Source organism: Gallus gallus, chromosome 7 (genome assembly GCF_016699485.2).
Source record: "Gallus gallus isolate bGalGal1 chromosome 7, bGalGal1.mat.broiler.GRCg7b, whole genome shotgun sequence".
Lineage (NCBI taxonomy): Eukaryota > Metazoa > Chordata > Aves > Galliformes > Phasianidae > Gallus > Gallus gallus.
The window spans coordinates 4394069-4407996 of record NC_052538.1 but is presented as its reverse complement, the minus strand read 5'-3'; the positions used below and the strand labels follow the sequence as shown (position 1 = coordinate 4407996).

The 13928-nt window shown below is 44.2% G+C and overlaps 1 protein-coding gene across 3 annotated transcripts in view; it reads left to right on the top strand.

Moving 5' to 3' along the window:
• Nucleotides 1-13928, top strand: part of ABCA12 (ATP binding cassette subfamily A member 12) — a 102092-nt gene that overhangs the window by 11572 nt on the left and 76592 nt on the right. For 2 of the 3 annotated variants that reach the window (XM_015289304.4, XM_015289303.4), the window contains exon 1: nt 10621-11034. The exons of the other annotated variant lie outside the window; for it this stretch is intronic. In XM_015289304.4, the coding sequence (XP_015144790.2) occupies nt 10966-11034 (69 nt within the window). In that variant the 5' untranslated portion in view covers nt 10621-10965. Of the gene's footprint in view, nt 1-10620; nt 11035-13928 lie in introns of those variants that run through there. 3 annotated transcript variants of the gene reach the window in all.

Sequence of the window (13928 nt, the reverse complement as noted above, 5' to 3'; positions counted from 1 at the left end):
AGGCAAGAGGCTGGAGGCTTATTTGTGCAATTGCTGCAAGTGATCTTGTCTTATGACACACTCACTGCAATAGATAACTGCCTTGGAGTTTTAAAAAAATTAAATATAGTCCTACGAATACAGTTCTGTAGCCACAGTAAATTAAATTGTGCACATACACACAAAGAGAGCATTAGGGCTTTTCAGAACTCGATCCAGGCTGCATTTGGAATTGGTTTTATAGCTCTTGATTGTTCTCTCTGGGAAAAAAAATAACTGCAAGCGATGCTTGGTGTGTGTCCTGGAAAATGAGGAAAAAAGGCTCAGAGCCAATGTGTGCAGCAGCATCTTGTCTGAAAGTCCCCAGCTTCCAGTCCAGGGCAAAGAAAGAAAGCAGCGCGGGCTTTTCACCTTTTCTTAAGTAAAATGAAGGTGCCTGACTGCACAGCTTTCCAGAGATTTGAATAATGAAGTAGTTCTAACTAATGATTATATTAAAGTTTGAGTTCTGCAGTGCTTTGCACTGCATCCACAGCATGCAAAGTGCCTTCTTGCCACCAAGAGGAGGCCCAGACCTGCAAGGATATCATCCCAGGGCTTTCTACCTATGTGTGGGTTTAGTGAAGCCTTCTGCCAAAAGAAAACAGCTGGCTACCAAGTGAGGCCAAAGGCCCCCAGCGTCCCTAATTTTCCACAGGGCCTTTTCTATGAGTGTCAAAGCATCTTAGCCATTTGTACCACTTCTTATGCTGAAAGTGACATTAGAATGTGGGACTGAGTGAGTCTCAGTAAATTTCAGTGGTACAGAAACACAGCATTTTACATTAACAGAGCCCCAGGGCTCTTGCCTGGCTCACAATAATGTGTTCTTTGTCAACCTTTGTGCCCAAAGCAATGTCAAAATAGTAATGCAGCACAGAATTGCTTACAGTATTTTATTCCATGGCTAGCTTTTTTTCCTAACTTTTTTTTTTTTAATGGCAATACAGGAGACAATGCACTGGATCTAGCTGGGGGAAAGATACATTAGCTGGGCTTGTCGTGTAAGCCAGTCTCAAGATAACACAAAGTCCTCGATTCTACTGTTCTTCTGCTGGGAGGAGAATTGTTTCCTATGGGAGATGGTTGATTTGTTGGTCGATGGCTTCTGCTATTACATGTTGTGTTATTTGTGCACTCTAGGTTTCTTCATACATGTTAAACAGCCTGTGCTGGTGAGGACGTTAATGCCTTGCTGTCATCTGGCTGATTATCTATATTATCTACACATTTGTGCTCTAGTTTAACTTCTAGGAAGAAGTTATATCCCAGATAAATACTACAATCCCATTTCTCCTCAGAAGTCTTTACTGCCATCTCTGAGCTATTAGCACAACACAAACTGAGGCTCTTTTGGCCGTTTCAAGTGAAATGCACGTATATGTGTGTGTGGTGGTCTGCTCTGGAACTCCTTTTGGAAAAGAAGGAATCAGCTGGCTCCTTTAAGAGGGCTACACAGATTGGTGTCTACAGAGTAGCTCTTCTGTGGTATTTTTCCTCAAGCAGACATCTGGTCCTACTTCTGTCTTCTTGAAGGCAATGAATGTTGTTTCCAGTGCATCATCAAATGTTTTGTTATTAAGTAATTAGTGGTTTTTATAAGCATTCTGACTGCAGAGTTCTGATTATTATTATTATTACTACTGCTCCTACCTTCTGGCAATGGAGAGGAAGACAGTGCTCCTCCCTTGATGTCTGTTGAAACAATGTGAAGAAAATGGGCAGACCTTTGGATTCTAAATAACGTTCCTATCCATAAATAACACTCCTGAATGCATAAATTCAGGGCTCTTTTTAGTCAGACCATATCTTCCTGCCAAAAGGCATTCATCTTTACGCACAGGCACAGTGTCTGCCCTGTGCTCCTCTCTCAGCACTGGTCCAGCTGCGTTTTGTGGCTGTATATGTCTCACAGAACATCCTTCTTGTGGTTATGATGGCACCCAAAAGGACACACATCTGCTGAGTTTTCTGCTCTGTTCAAAAACTTTCCACCCATAAATTTCGTCTGTGTGACGAGGAGAAAAAAGCAAGAAGCAACAAACAAAAGTCATTTATTTGGGATTTCCAAATGTCCAGACTGGAGGTGACCAGAATTCTGGCCCAGTTTTGTAACTTGATAGCTGCAGAACTCAGCACATCCCTTGGGGATGTCTTGGAACAAAGAAACCCAGAATACGGTCATCAAAAAGCCTTGCTAATACCCAGGAGCCTTTTGCTGTGCCCTTAGCGTAACTGCACGACAGTATTTGTTCCATACCTAAGAAAACTAACTTCCACATGACAGCACAGTCATAATACCTATTCTTGTCTTTTAACTTTCTTCCATTTCTGTTTGAAACATAGAGCTGTAGCACATGGATGGATAAATCTTGCAGCGACAACTACCTGAGCCATAACCTATCGTGGGATCTTGCCCATTTGCTCACCCAGGGGTGGGTATGCTGTAGCTCAGGAGCTTCATGTGTAACAAGGGCAACTCCCAAGATAAGGTCATGGCGCAACCCCCAGTGCGGGCGTGCTGGTGGCAGGCTCCTGGGTAATTGCAAATTCTAGGTCTCCAATTGAGGCCCAGGTATGTGGCAGCACATCCTATGGCAACTCCCAGGGAGCCGCTGTGTTTCCCAGCACGTGTACCACACCTGTTCCCCTGGCTGTCCAACGTGCACGCTGTGCGTAGAGATCTAGAAATATGAGCCAAAATCTCAGCACGTGCCTTATCTTCAGTTCTTCTCACGTGCACGGTGCTGCCTTCAGCTTGGGGAATCAGACCAGAATTCTTTGTGAAGGACTTCGCTGTTTGCTCTTATGAAGGATGCTGGGGTACTAGGCATTAGGGAAAGGAGGGCTGAACACTCTCTCCCAGGCTGGCTGTGAAGCCTCCGGATGAGCCACATTCCTTCTCCCATTCAATGAAGATTGCCCATTTCCATCACATGAGTCAGAGGATCAACCTCACTTTGACAGGACCTCTGCCATGTATAAGAAACCTGGAGAGGGAAAGAGGTTATCTCACCTTTGCTTTACTAGAGCTTAAGGAGCTGTCAAAACCACGGTCTGAAGGGAAGCAAGCCCTACACCGCTTCTGTCTGTACTCCTCCATCCCTGCAGTACTTGTGTGAGATTATTTCAACACATTTTTCTTCTTCAGCAAGCAAGTTCCCAGCTATAGGAGGCTGACAGGCCTTGTGTAACTTGTCGTTACTCGTCAGCACTCCCAGTACTCATTTGGATCTCAGGGTGTGGTCCTAATTAGCTGATGTTGTAACAACACCCAAGTGACTTAGTGAGGGATAGACATCCTAGAAACCTATTAAATAGGGCTATAGTGACTGCTTGTCCTTGGAATACTCCTTTGGATTGCTGTTTGCTTCTAGAAATTGAGCCTTTGGGATTTTTTGTCCATCCAACCCGAATAGCTTCTAAATCTGTTGAATAAATTCAGCTAGGTTATGCTGGTGGATAAACCCTACAGAAATGATCAGCCCTGTAGAGATTTCATAAAAATGTGCAACCTGTAAGAATAAGAATAGTTTAAAGGCCTTTACTGATAATCCCGTGCTTGTTTAGGAAACAGAAAATCCACATGGAAAGAAGCATGCATGAATATCTGAAGTATGAGAAAAAACACTGCTCACAACTCAGTTGCTAAATCTGAGCAAACAAGACTGAGTATGTGTTTGTTATCTCACGATAAACTTAGCTTGGGTTTTTTCTTCATAGCTTTGAAGATCTCGTACCTAAATGGGAAGGTATCACTAAGCTGCTTTCTGGTCTCCTGTGGTCTGCAGCAGACATCAACAAAGTCTCAAGGCTTCTACCCAGAAAGGCATGAGCCTGGGCAAGGACTGCATAGTATTTGAGATCAGGTACAGTCAGACGCGTATAATCAAGGCTGTACTGTTTGGAACAAAACAAGGCTTTGCTTTGGTTGTTTAGATAACACGGAGCAGGTGTTTAGACTTGTTGGTTGCCTTTCGAATAGTTCAATAAAATCAAGTGCAGGTTCAGCTTTTGCTTTATCTCTGCTTTGGTGTGAATTGATCACCTTTGTTCTTTCAGCTGTGTCCTCCGATTTGGAATAACAAGCTCTTCTAAGCTTAGTCAAACCCATCAAATACTTTCTGAAGGTTGTCTGTCTCTGTGTAAGCATACTTGCTAGTTGCTTCCACCTAGATATTGGATAGGCCGGACAGTGCTAGTAATCTCTGCTCTGTTGATACTGGCATCACTTTTTGTGTTGAGTTATCTATCAGGAAATACACTCTTAGTGTTATCTCTTTCCAGTGTATTCAGACAACTGTCTGTGAAGCTAGTCCTGCGTTTCTTATGGGAGAAAGAAAAAGCCTTTTTGTAATTCGCATGATTGAGGGTTTAGCTTCCCATCATGTGCAGACGACCACAGTTAATTTTTAACATCATACAGTTTGCATCTATCAGAAAATGACTATTTTCATTGCGTACAGAGCAGCACGGGCATGGTACAGCTGTTGTCTTAAGCACATCTTGCTGCTTCTATTTCCTTAACCTTCCAGTCTGTCTGTAGATACTTTGATTTGGAAGCTTTTTTCTTTTTTTCTTTTTTCTTTTGTGTCTTTGACACTTTTGTTTGGGCAGCTCGGTTGTCCCCAGCCTCAGAAATACCCATTGTTCTTTGCAAAGTCAAACCCATTTTTCGTAGTGACCTTGCTTTGACCTTGCTATCTGTCTTTCCTCAAATTCTGTGGGCTCTAATTAGTCCGTCTGTCAGCTGTCCAGGTTCACGTGACAGGACATGAGCATCGCCACACAGATTGGAAGCTGGCTGAGTGCTTCAAAATGAGAAATGAGAAATGTCAGAGGATTTAGATGCCAGTGGCTGTCTAATGTCTTACTGCAAGCCTTGGCATTAGATCTGATCTGAACATTGTTAATAATCAGGAAGAAAGGTTAAAGGACATACTAACGAAATGGGCAGTGATGTCATCTGCTTGCTCTTACAAAGCAAAGCTCTTGAGCAAAGTTTGCCGTGTGTTGTATCAGTTAATGCCCACTTGGAAGCGTTGAGATCCTGTGGGTTTGTGTAGATTCAAAGTTAGACCCTGGCTCAAAGATTTTGAGAAAGAGACTTAAGCAAGCAGGTGCTACACATACCTGTCTGAGCACAGTGGTGGCCAAACTAGTGGACTTCAGTACGTACTCTGAAGAGCTGTTAATTGCTGGGCCTATTTGATGAGCAACAGGGTGAAATAGGAGGGATTTGTGGTCTGCTGGCAAGCTTTTACCACGCTAGGGAGACAGTAACAAGCTTATTGTGGCTGTCAAGATCTATAAGCATACTGCCGTTCTCTATCTGTTACTTGTAGCCCCAACTTTTTTCCAGCTAAACTTAAATCCTGATTCAGCATTGTGCATGAATGGTATCGTGGGAGTTCGTAGCTGGTTGAAAAGCGGGTAGCCTGGCAAGGCAGATGCATGTAGGAACCTCACAAATAAAGAGCTCAGCTGCTGGGTGTGGTAAGATGTGATTAATGGAACTGCAGCTTTGCTAGGACCTGATGTAGATGAAAGTGTCCTTAGGATCCAATGGATAGCGTAAAAGGTTGGCTGGTGGCACTGTATTCCCATCTGAACAGAGGCTTTAAGGTCAAAAGGTGCATTTCCCTACTGTTCGCTGAGTTTGTTCCCACTGAACTTGTCATAATTGTCACGAAAGGTAGAAAAGCAATCATGAGCTCTTCTGAAAATCCTGTTCCAAACACTTTAGTGTCGGGTGCCTCTAATTCACTTGCACAAGACTCATACATTTTCATTTTGATGCTCAACTGCTCTGATTTCAGAATATCCCAAAACTCACATTTCATTTGAGGTCTCTTTCCTGAAAACAGGAATGCTCAGTAGAAATATTTAGCTGATATCCAAGGACTGTGAGCCAAAAACCAGCAACACAGTCCTCCATGAAGGCTGTGGATGCGGTCATCTCTGACCCCTTGTATTTCCAAGCTCAAACACATTGAAAACAAGAAGCAAAAAAGTCAGTGAGGAAATACTGGAGATGTCTTTGCTGGTGGCAGAGCAGTAGTGTGGTAATGTCAGGTCACCTGCAGTTCCCATGAAGTATTGCTGCCTATAGGCATTCCGAGGGCCCTGATTTCTTTTCAGAAGTACTCAGTGATAGTACTTCTAAAAACTCTGCCATTTTCAGGTGTTTGACATTAGGGCACTCAGGAAATAGGGAGGAACTTACATGGCTCTTGCCATGCCTTTGGAAGGAATTTGTAGTGGCCGAGAGCAGGTGCAGTCATGCACAGGGAATGCCGTGGGCTGCTTGACAAAGGCCTGTTTTATAGTTTTTGCAAGTGGCATACTAGTTAGCATAAGACTCTTACGCCTTTCCAGCATCATCTAGCACTGTTCAGTGTTGCCTAATGCTGTCAAGGCCTTAGACAACTGCTGTCTTATGTGTGAAGAAGCCAATGTTTTGAGTTAGCTGTAGACTTTAACTTTTGCATTTGTTTGTGCAGACAAATGTGATGTTCTTTGATTTTTTGTTTCCTACTCATTCAGGTTTTGGAGTGTCCAAAAGCTTGGACTTCATATGAAGATCTGTTTTTTGGTAGAGGGCTATCCTATGAAACAGAGGAGCTACCCAGCTGAAAATTGGTAGTACCCATTGCATGAAGGCTTTTCTTCCTCTTTTCTGCTTCTATAACCATTTTGGTAGAAAGGGTGGCACCATCTTGTAGCACCTTGCTAGTGGATGCCATCTTAGCAAAGCGTGCTAGCAGGCCACATAACTTGTGTTTATCTTTGAGCAGCTAGATCTGCTCAGCACTGGTCTGCTAGGGTCCTGTGAGTTGCAGGTAAGAGTGGGGGGCAGCAGGCTGCTCTTACAGCATTCCTCGGCCTGACTTGACTTGCTGACAAGAGAGCACAGCTGAAGTTCACACATGGCATCCCTGCAATTCCTTTGCAGATGCAGTGAAACATTTGGTCAATATTAGGTTACATAAACCACGAGGAATGCCCGCTGCTGCAATTCAGCAGCACTAAGGACACTGCAGACTATGCAAGAGGAAAGTACCAGAGTCCTGCTTCTTTGATGAGTCATAGCATTGCCCCACTGCTCCCCTTGCAGATCTTCTTTAGTTCATTCTGCTTTGCATGTATTTTGTGGCATGGTAGTTCATCTGGTTATGCTTCTTCTCTCACTGCTGGAGTGATCACTCCTCCTCCAGGCCCCTGAGGGTACCTAATCACTGTTCACCCGTGTGTCTATGGAAGTCTCTGTGGTTTAGTTGTAGCATGCTCAGTCATTGCAAGTTTAGTATTTTGCTCTTGTTTTCTTTCCTCATAGCCAGTAGATTTTTTTCTTTTTCCAGCACTGGCTTCAATGGGGTAAGTATTCTGCCCTGGCAGATTTGCTCCAACTACCCCTTGTGTTAGACAGTCTTGCAGGTCATCAGTCACTGACTCCATTCTCTCCTCTTCCCAATTCTGTCTTGCATCACTTCCCTAAGCTTTCATTTCTCAATGGAGCTAACTTGGCACACCTGGGAAGTATGAGTGCATCCATTTTCACTGAAGTAAAAGCTCCTCTACTTGAAAGAACTTCTCAAGGAAAGGACTCAGAGTTTGTGAGTTCTTGGTGCAAAGCAAGAAACCTTTTGCCCTGGACTTCATGCCCCTTGTGTGACATCGTGGTGGGCCATAGCCACGTGTGAGGTAATGAGCCATGCCTCTAAAGACTTGGATGAAATCAGAGCTCCCCTGAGGACTTCTTCAGCTGCACGTTCACAGAAGCAGGTTCTGCTTTTCTTCCCCCTGCTCTGAACCAGCAATTTGCCCCTTTGCCCAGAATAGATGTACTACAGTTCTTCAACACAAGAAATAACATAGCTGAAAGTTTATTGGTTAAAGAAAGAATTTAGTTCTTCTCTCCTCCTCCCTCTCTGCCTGTATGCACCTTAGCATTGTCACTGGAACATCTGCCTGCTCTGGTCACTCGCTCCAGGAGTGGCCATGTAGTTGCACAGCCTCCTGTGCCATCTGCAGGAGTTGGTAAGTAAAGGAATTAGAAAGCAAGAAGGTATAAGGGATTAATGAAGTTCTCATTTTGCATTTTTGAGCTGGAACTGTGTGGTGTTTGGGGAGATGAGTACAGGCGCTCTGAGAGCCAATTGACATTGAGTTATTCTGGTTTTACAGTAGTGAACTCGAACAAATTACCCTTTGGGTTCTTCCCAAGGGGAATGTTTGTTGTCTCAGTTCACAAAGGAACTAAGGATGTGCATTTGCTTGGGAATATTATTATCCAAATCACAGTGTTCTTTTGAAACAGTTTTTTGACTGAATACCAAGAAGAAGCAATCAAATGCTTGCCTCAAAAGACCTTGGCAAAGCATTGAATGGTGAAATAATAAATTTCTTCTCTCCTGCTCCCTTAGAGCAAAATTATCTATTTCTGGATATTTTTTTCTGGCCTTGGAGAGGAAGTGAATCAAGTTTGCAAATGGCGTTTGGATCAAATGAAATGAAATGAAGTCTGCTGTGCCTTTTACATGTAGCTAAACTAGGGCAGTGTCCTGAGGAGCAGCACTTGTTCCTCACCCACACACCTCCCTCTCCTAAGGAAGTTTGGTAGAAGAAACATCATTGTAGAGCTGGGAGTTCAGATGTTCAGGTTTCCTCTCATCACTATCAAAATTTTACCAGGGAAGACTTTTAAGTTCATTGAGCAGTGCTTTTAGCCACCCTTAGATCAAAGTTCCTCCGCTCCAAGATCGTTCTGGCTGGCAGGGTTGCCTCCTCCACATTTACCCCTGGGTGAAGTTTGGCAAGGATTCGTTCAAGATGTTCTTCATTTTTGAGGCATAATGTTGGTTTGTGGCTAGAACAAATGGCATGTAGGAGAATCTGTTTTGATCTCTTGTATGAAATATGCTGAGAGCCGCAAAGTCTTCTTCCACAGCTTGCCTAGATACTGAAGGACATGGGCAGCATGCTGCTTGGTTGGGGTTTTGTTCCATGTTAGGGCTTGATGTTATGTCCCTAGGTTGGATATTGGGTGTTGAAATCTAACCTTTCAGGGTTTTGATAGTGTTGCCGTGTTTGCTCAAATGTAGTTTCATTTATTGTTCTGTTCTAGTTAGTCAAGGAGGGTTAGGTCTCATAGTCTCATGCCTTAAGCAGCTGGAGACAGACCACTATGTGGTGGGCAAGACTTGCATCCACTGGCAAGGTCTCACGTTCCCCAAGTGGCATAGTAAGCTGAACAGCATTGGGGTACAGAAAATGGTTCTGTTCTCTGTCAGCCCATGTAACGCTGCTCAGAACAGGAATGAAAACCATGACAATAGATCAGGGTAATGGGAGCTCTTGTAATTGCAGCCTGATGAGTCTCCTTGCTCTGCTTGCCAGTGCAAGAGCTTTCAAAAGTGAGCAGGGATCCTTTCAGCACTGAAGAGAAGCTGCTCCATCCAGTGCTGAAGAGTCAGCGGCTTAAAGAAGTTTCTGTTTGTAAGACAGGGAAAGCTCAACTTTCTTCCCATCTGGGAAGCAGGGAAACGTGAGGAAACAGGTATAGAGAACACCTTGAGTCTCACAGGATGTTTTACTGTGTTATAGAGATGGATAAATAACTAGATTCCTCAATAATTTGAGGAGGATCACGTTTGCTCGTTTGATGACTCATAATATCTGGTCTGAAATATGTCATTCTTCTTGGAAAAATGTTTGTGCCCTAAAGATGTCAAACTTAAACTACATTTAGAAGTGACCTCTAAATTTAACCACAAAACTGATGGATGCAGATGTTTTCATTACTGTCAGAGCACTCCAAGCAATTTTTGGTCAAAACGTCAGTATTTTCCTGTATTTTTTCAGTGTTAGCACATGGGGTGATTGAGTGTACCTGGTCTTCTCCTGGGTGGGATAAGAAGCACTGCTGGATGACCAGAGCTCATCAGATAACTCCATATCAGATCTGTTACAGTCCATGGTGCTCTGAGCAGTCCTCTCTGCTGCCAGTGCTCCCTCTGTACCTGCACTTTACTCTCTCCTTTCATCTCCAGCTGTTTTTAGTAAAATCTCACCTCTAGCTGCTGAAAAAAAATCAGCAATCAATTGAGTAATAATAGTGCTGAAGCCTTGTGACTGCGCTGAAGTCTTTGTGGGGTCCGAATCTGCTGTCTAGATTTAATATGTGGCATTGCACTCAGTCAGAATGCCAGGACTGATCTCTATGGAAGGAAATGGAAGATGTAGGAAGCCGGGTAATTAGAGTTTCATTTATACGTGTTTCTCTTGTTTCAGCTGCTGTGTTGTTTGTTGTTTTTTAATTTCCCTGGGTGGGTAGGCTTGAGATACTCACAAGTATTAAGAAATAACTCCAGTTGAGCGATGCCAGGAAAGTGCAAGCTGTAGCTGAGGGTACTTTCTTCTTCCCAGCACTTGCTTGTGAACTCAGGGAAGCTGGAGCGGCGTGGCAAGCAGCCCAACTCCTTCCTTGCTGCTGACACCTCTCCAGCAGAAGCGGTGTGTGGGTAGGCAGGTAGTTTCATCACAGGGAGGAGGAGGCATGCATCACCTTTTGTTTAAGCAGAAGCATCTTTTTGGAATGCTATCCATTTTATCGGTTAGGGCTTGAAGAAAGAGCAGCCAGGAGAGGCTGGATATTATAATTAATGCAAGTGGAGGCAGGCTGCTGCGTCTGCCTGCCTGCCTGGAGAAGAATAACCTGTTGAATGTGCTAGGAGTTATTGCTGTGAGGACAAAAGCTACGGTTACAGGGAACACAGCAGCAACAAGTGGATGAGGTAGCTGCTTCAGAGCTATGCTGTGGGGAAGAGACAGGGGCCTGGATTTTGGACACTGGATACCCATTTGGGTTAGAGTCTCCACTTTTGCCTCCTAAGCCTGGGGAGGAGGAATACGCAACCTGCTCGTTTTTGGTTGGGTCAGCCGAGGATGGCTGCGCTCTTCCAGCACTTGAGGATCCTGCTGTGGAAGAACTGGCTGAGTGTCAAGAGGCAGCCGGTGAGTGTGAAAGCAAAGTCGTAGAGGAGGGGGAGCTGAAAACCATAGGAAATGCTCCAAGGGATGGAACACCTTCCCTATGAGGACAGGCTGATAGCGCTGGGGCTGTTCAGCATAGATAAGCTCCGGGGAAGACTTGATAGCAGTCTTTCAGCATCTGAAGGAGGGGGGTGTAAGAAGGAGAACAGGCTCTTTAGCAGGGTCTGTTATGATAGGACAAGGGGAAATGGTTTCAGACTCAAGGAGAGGAAATTTGGATATAAGGAAGAAGTTTTTTACGGTAAGGGCGGTGAGGCACTGGCACAGGTTGCCCGGAGAGGAAGTGGATGCCCCTTCCTTGGAGATTTTCAAGATCAGGCTGGATGGGGCTCTGAGCACCTGATGGAGCTGTATGTGTCCCTGTTCACTGCAGGGGAGTTGGACTGGATCACCTTTGAGGGTCCCTTCCAACTCAAACATACCGGATGGTCTGTCTTTCCAAAAGAAAGCATCGCCAATGGTGTCCAGAGAGCAATGTGAATTGCAGCATCATGGAGGCAAGTGGTCCTTTGGGTGGCATGGCATGTCCAGGAAAAGCCTATTCTAGTAGTTTTGTTGCAAGCTGGTTTCAATACAACTGCACTGGAATTCATGGACTGGTGTTGCCACCCATCCCCCTGCTAGTAATCCAAATGTGATGACTTTTAAACTTTCTAGTTGAATGGAAAGCATTGGCAGGTGCAGAAAAGGCTGACAAGATAAATGGCCATGGAGAGTGTGATTTAATGATGGAGTGAAAGACCTCATATCACTGCATGCTGCTGCAAGGTCCACTGTGTGCCTGCCGTGTCCTGCCTCTCAGGTCAGGAACCTGATTCAGGGAGTCTTTCATCTGAGTCCTTGTGATCTTCCCCAGGAGCTGCAGACACACTGTGTGCCTCTGAGCTAAGTCTGGGCCTGCTGCAAAGGGCACTGGAGACTTCTTCTGAGATGCAGAAGAATACCAACAAATTATCTCCAGTCACTCAAGAGTGATTTTAACAAGGTTGTTAAAACCTGAAGGCTTGGGTCTCTTTCAGCTCCTGTACCTCGAATAAATGCTAACCTAAACCTCGCATATACATATCCATCCAACTCTCCTTCCTTTCCCTCTCTTGCCCTAAATTAGGAATCTTGCTCAGACTGGAGGGAGTATAAGGATGTAAACCCCAAGTTCCGCTCTCAAATGCATCCTGTTTTCCCTATCCTTTCAGCTCCCTGCTTTTTTGTTTTTCACCTTTGTAATCTGACTGCACCAATGGACCAGGCTTTCAGAAACTATTTTTTGTTGTTGTTGTTGTTGTTTTTTCCTGTACTCATTTTGCAGGGAAAGCACTCTGTTGTGCTTCTCTGTTTCTGATAACCCATGAATGCATTCCTGCTGCTGCAGTGATGTTCATTGCCCACCCCAGGGCTGATTGGCATGTTATAGAGCACTCTGACACAAGTCAGCTCCCATCCATCTGCAGACTGAAGTGCTTTCCCATTGCTCTGTTTATCAGTCTCTCCAGGCCTAGCAAATAACATTCGATCCTGCATTTTGCTTTATGCTTTATTTCCTCTGTGCACTTTCTTCAGAGCCTCTGAGAGATTGCCTCTGCATGTGCAGCGTGGGGAGAGCTACAGCTTGCTTGACCATCATTTTGTTGAAATCAGCTGAAGCTCTTCATCCATACCCAGGGAGAGCCTCAACACATGTTACTCCTGCTGAGAAAGGAACAACCATGAGTTGAGGTGGCAGTCTTCTAGGAGCAAGGTCTGGCCTGCCTACCAGAGGGAACTGGAGAGATCAGTGCTTCTTGCACTTTTTTATTGTTTTCCATCTGCCACTTCTGTGCAGTATGCTTACTTAAAAAGAGGCAGAAGGCAGGAAAAAAAAAAAGCCTGCATCCAAACATGTGAAGATCTGAGATTTTTAATCTGCTTTTAGCAGTGAAGTAGTCCAGCAACCAAAGGATTGTGCAACATGTAGCACAGTGCTTAATGTTCCACAAGCCAAACTGACGTTGATTATGGCTCCATTCAAGTCAACGTATTCTACCTGCACAGGTTTGGCCAGGCTGGCTGTCTTGTTTTCATTAACTAGAAAAGCCTGGTACAGTGAGAACACTGTTGTGTGGCAGCTGATGTATCCTGCTGCTGTTAAATCCCATTAAGTCGAGATTCTAAGGGAAGAGCTGTCTGGGAAGTGGGGAACGTTAGCACTGTATTAGCTCCAAACAGGGAGGTACAAAGATTTCCTTCAGTATAGACAATCAGCATTCATTTCTTCCCCCAAAATATGAAGGACATCTTGCCATTCCTTTAGGCAGCCTCTGACTAATATCAATTTCAGAGCTGTTACCCCTTAATTTTACTTTAGCCTACATGGTACTAAACTAGGAGGATACCTTAATAATACCATGTGCATGTGAATTAATCCAAGTTAAACACTGTGTTTGTGGTCTGATTATAAGGCAAACATGATATAAAGTATTATATAAAAAGGTGTTAGTTTCAGGGATGAATCTTGTTGTATTGCGTATATATAAAGAAAATAAAGTAGTGTCTGCAAGAGCTAAGATGCTGCTTTCTGAATGCTGAAATTTTAGGAAGGCTTTCTCTGAAAGGATGTTTTAGGAGGTGATTTGACATCTCTCAGTTCCCCGTTTGGGGCATGGGTCCTGTTCCCACTTCTGTGGCTGTGTCATGTCATCAAGGGATGGTATGGAGGGATTTGTTGTAAAACAACCATCTTTAAGCTCATCACTCTCCAGGATTTGTCTGTCTGTCTGTTTGTTTTTTACGTTCCAGGAATTGTTAGAGGAAATGAAAACACTGTTATGGGCTTGGAATTACCTTCGGAAAAATGGTTTGGGGTAATATGTGCTGATCTG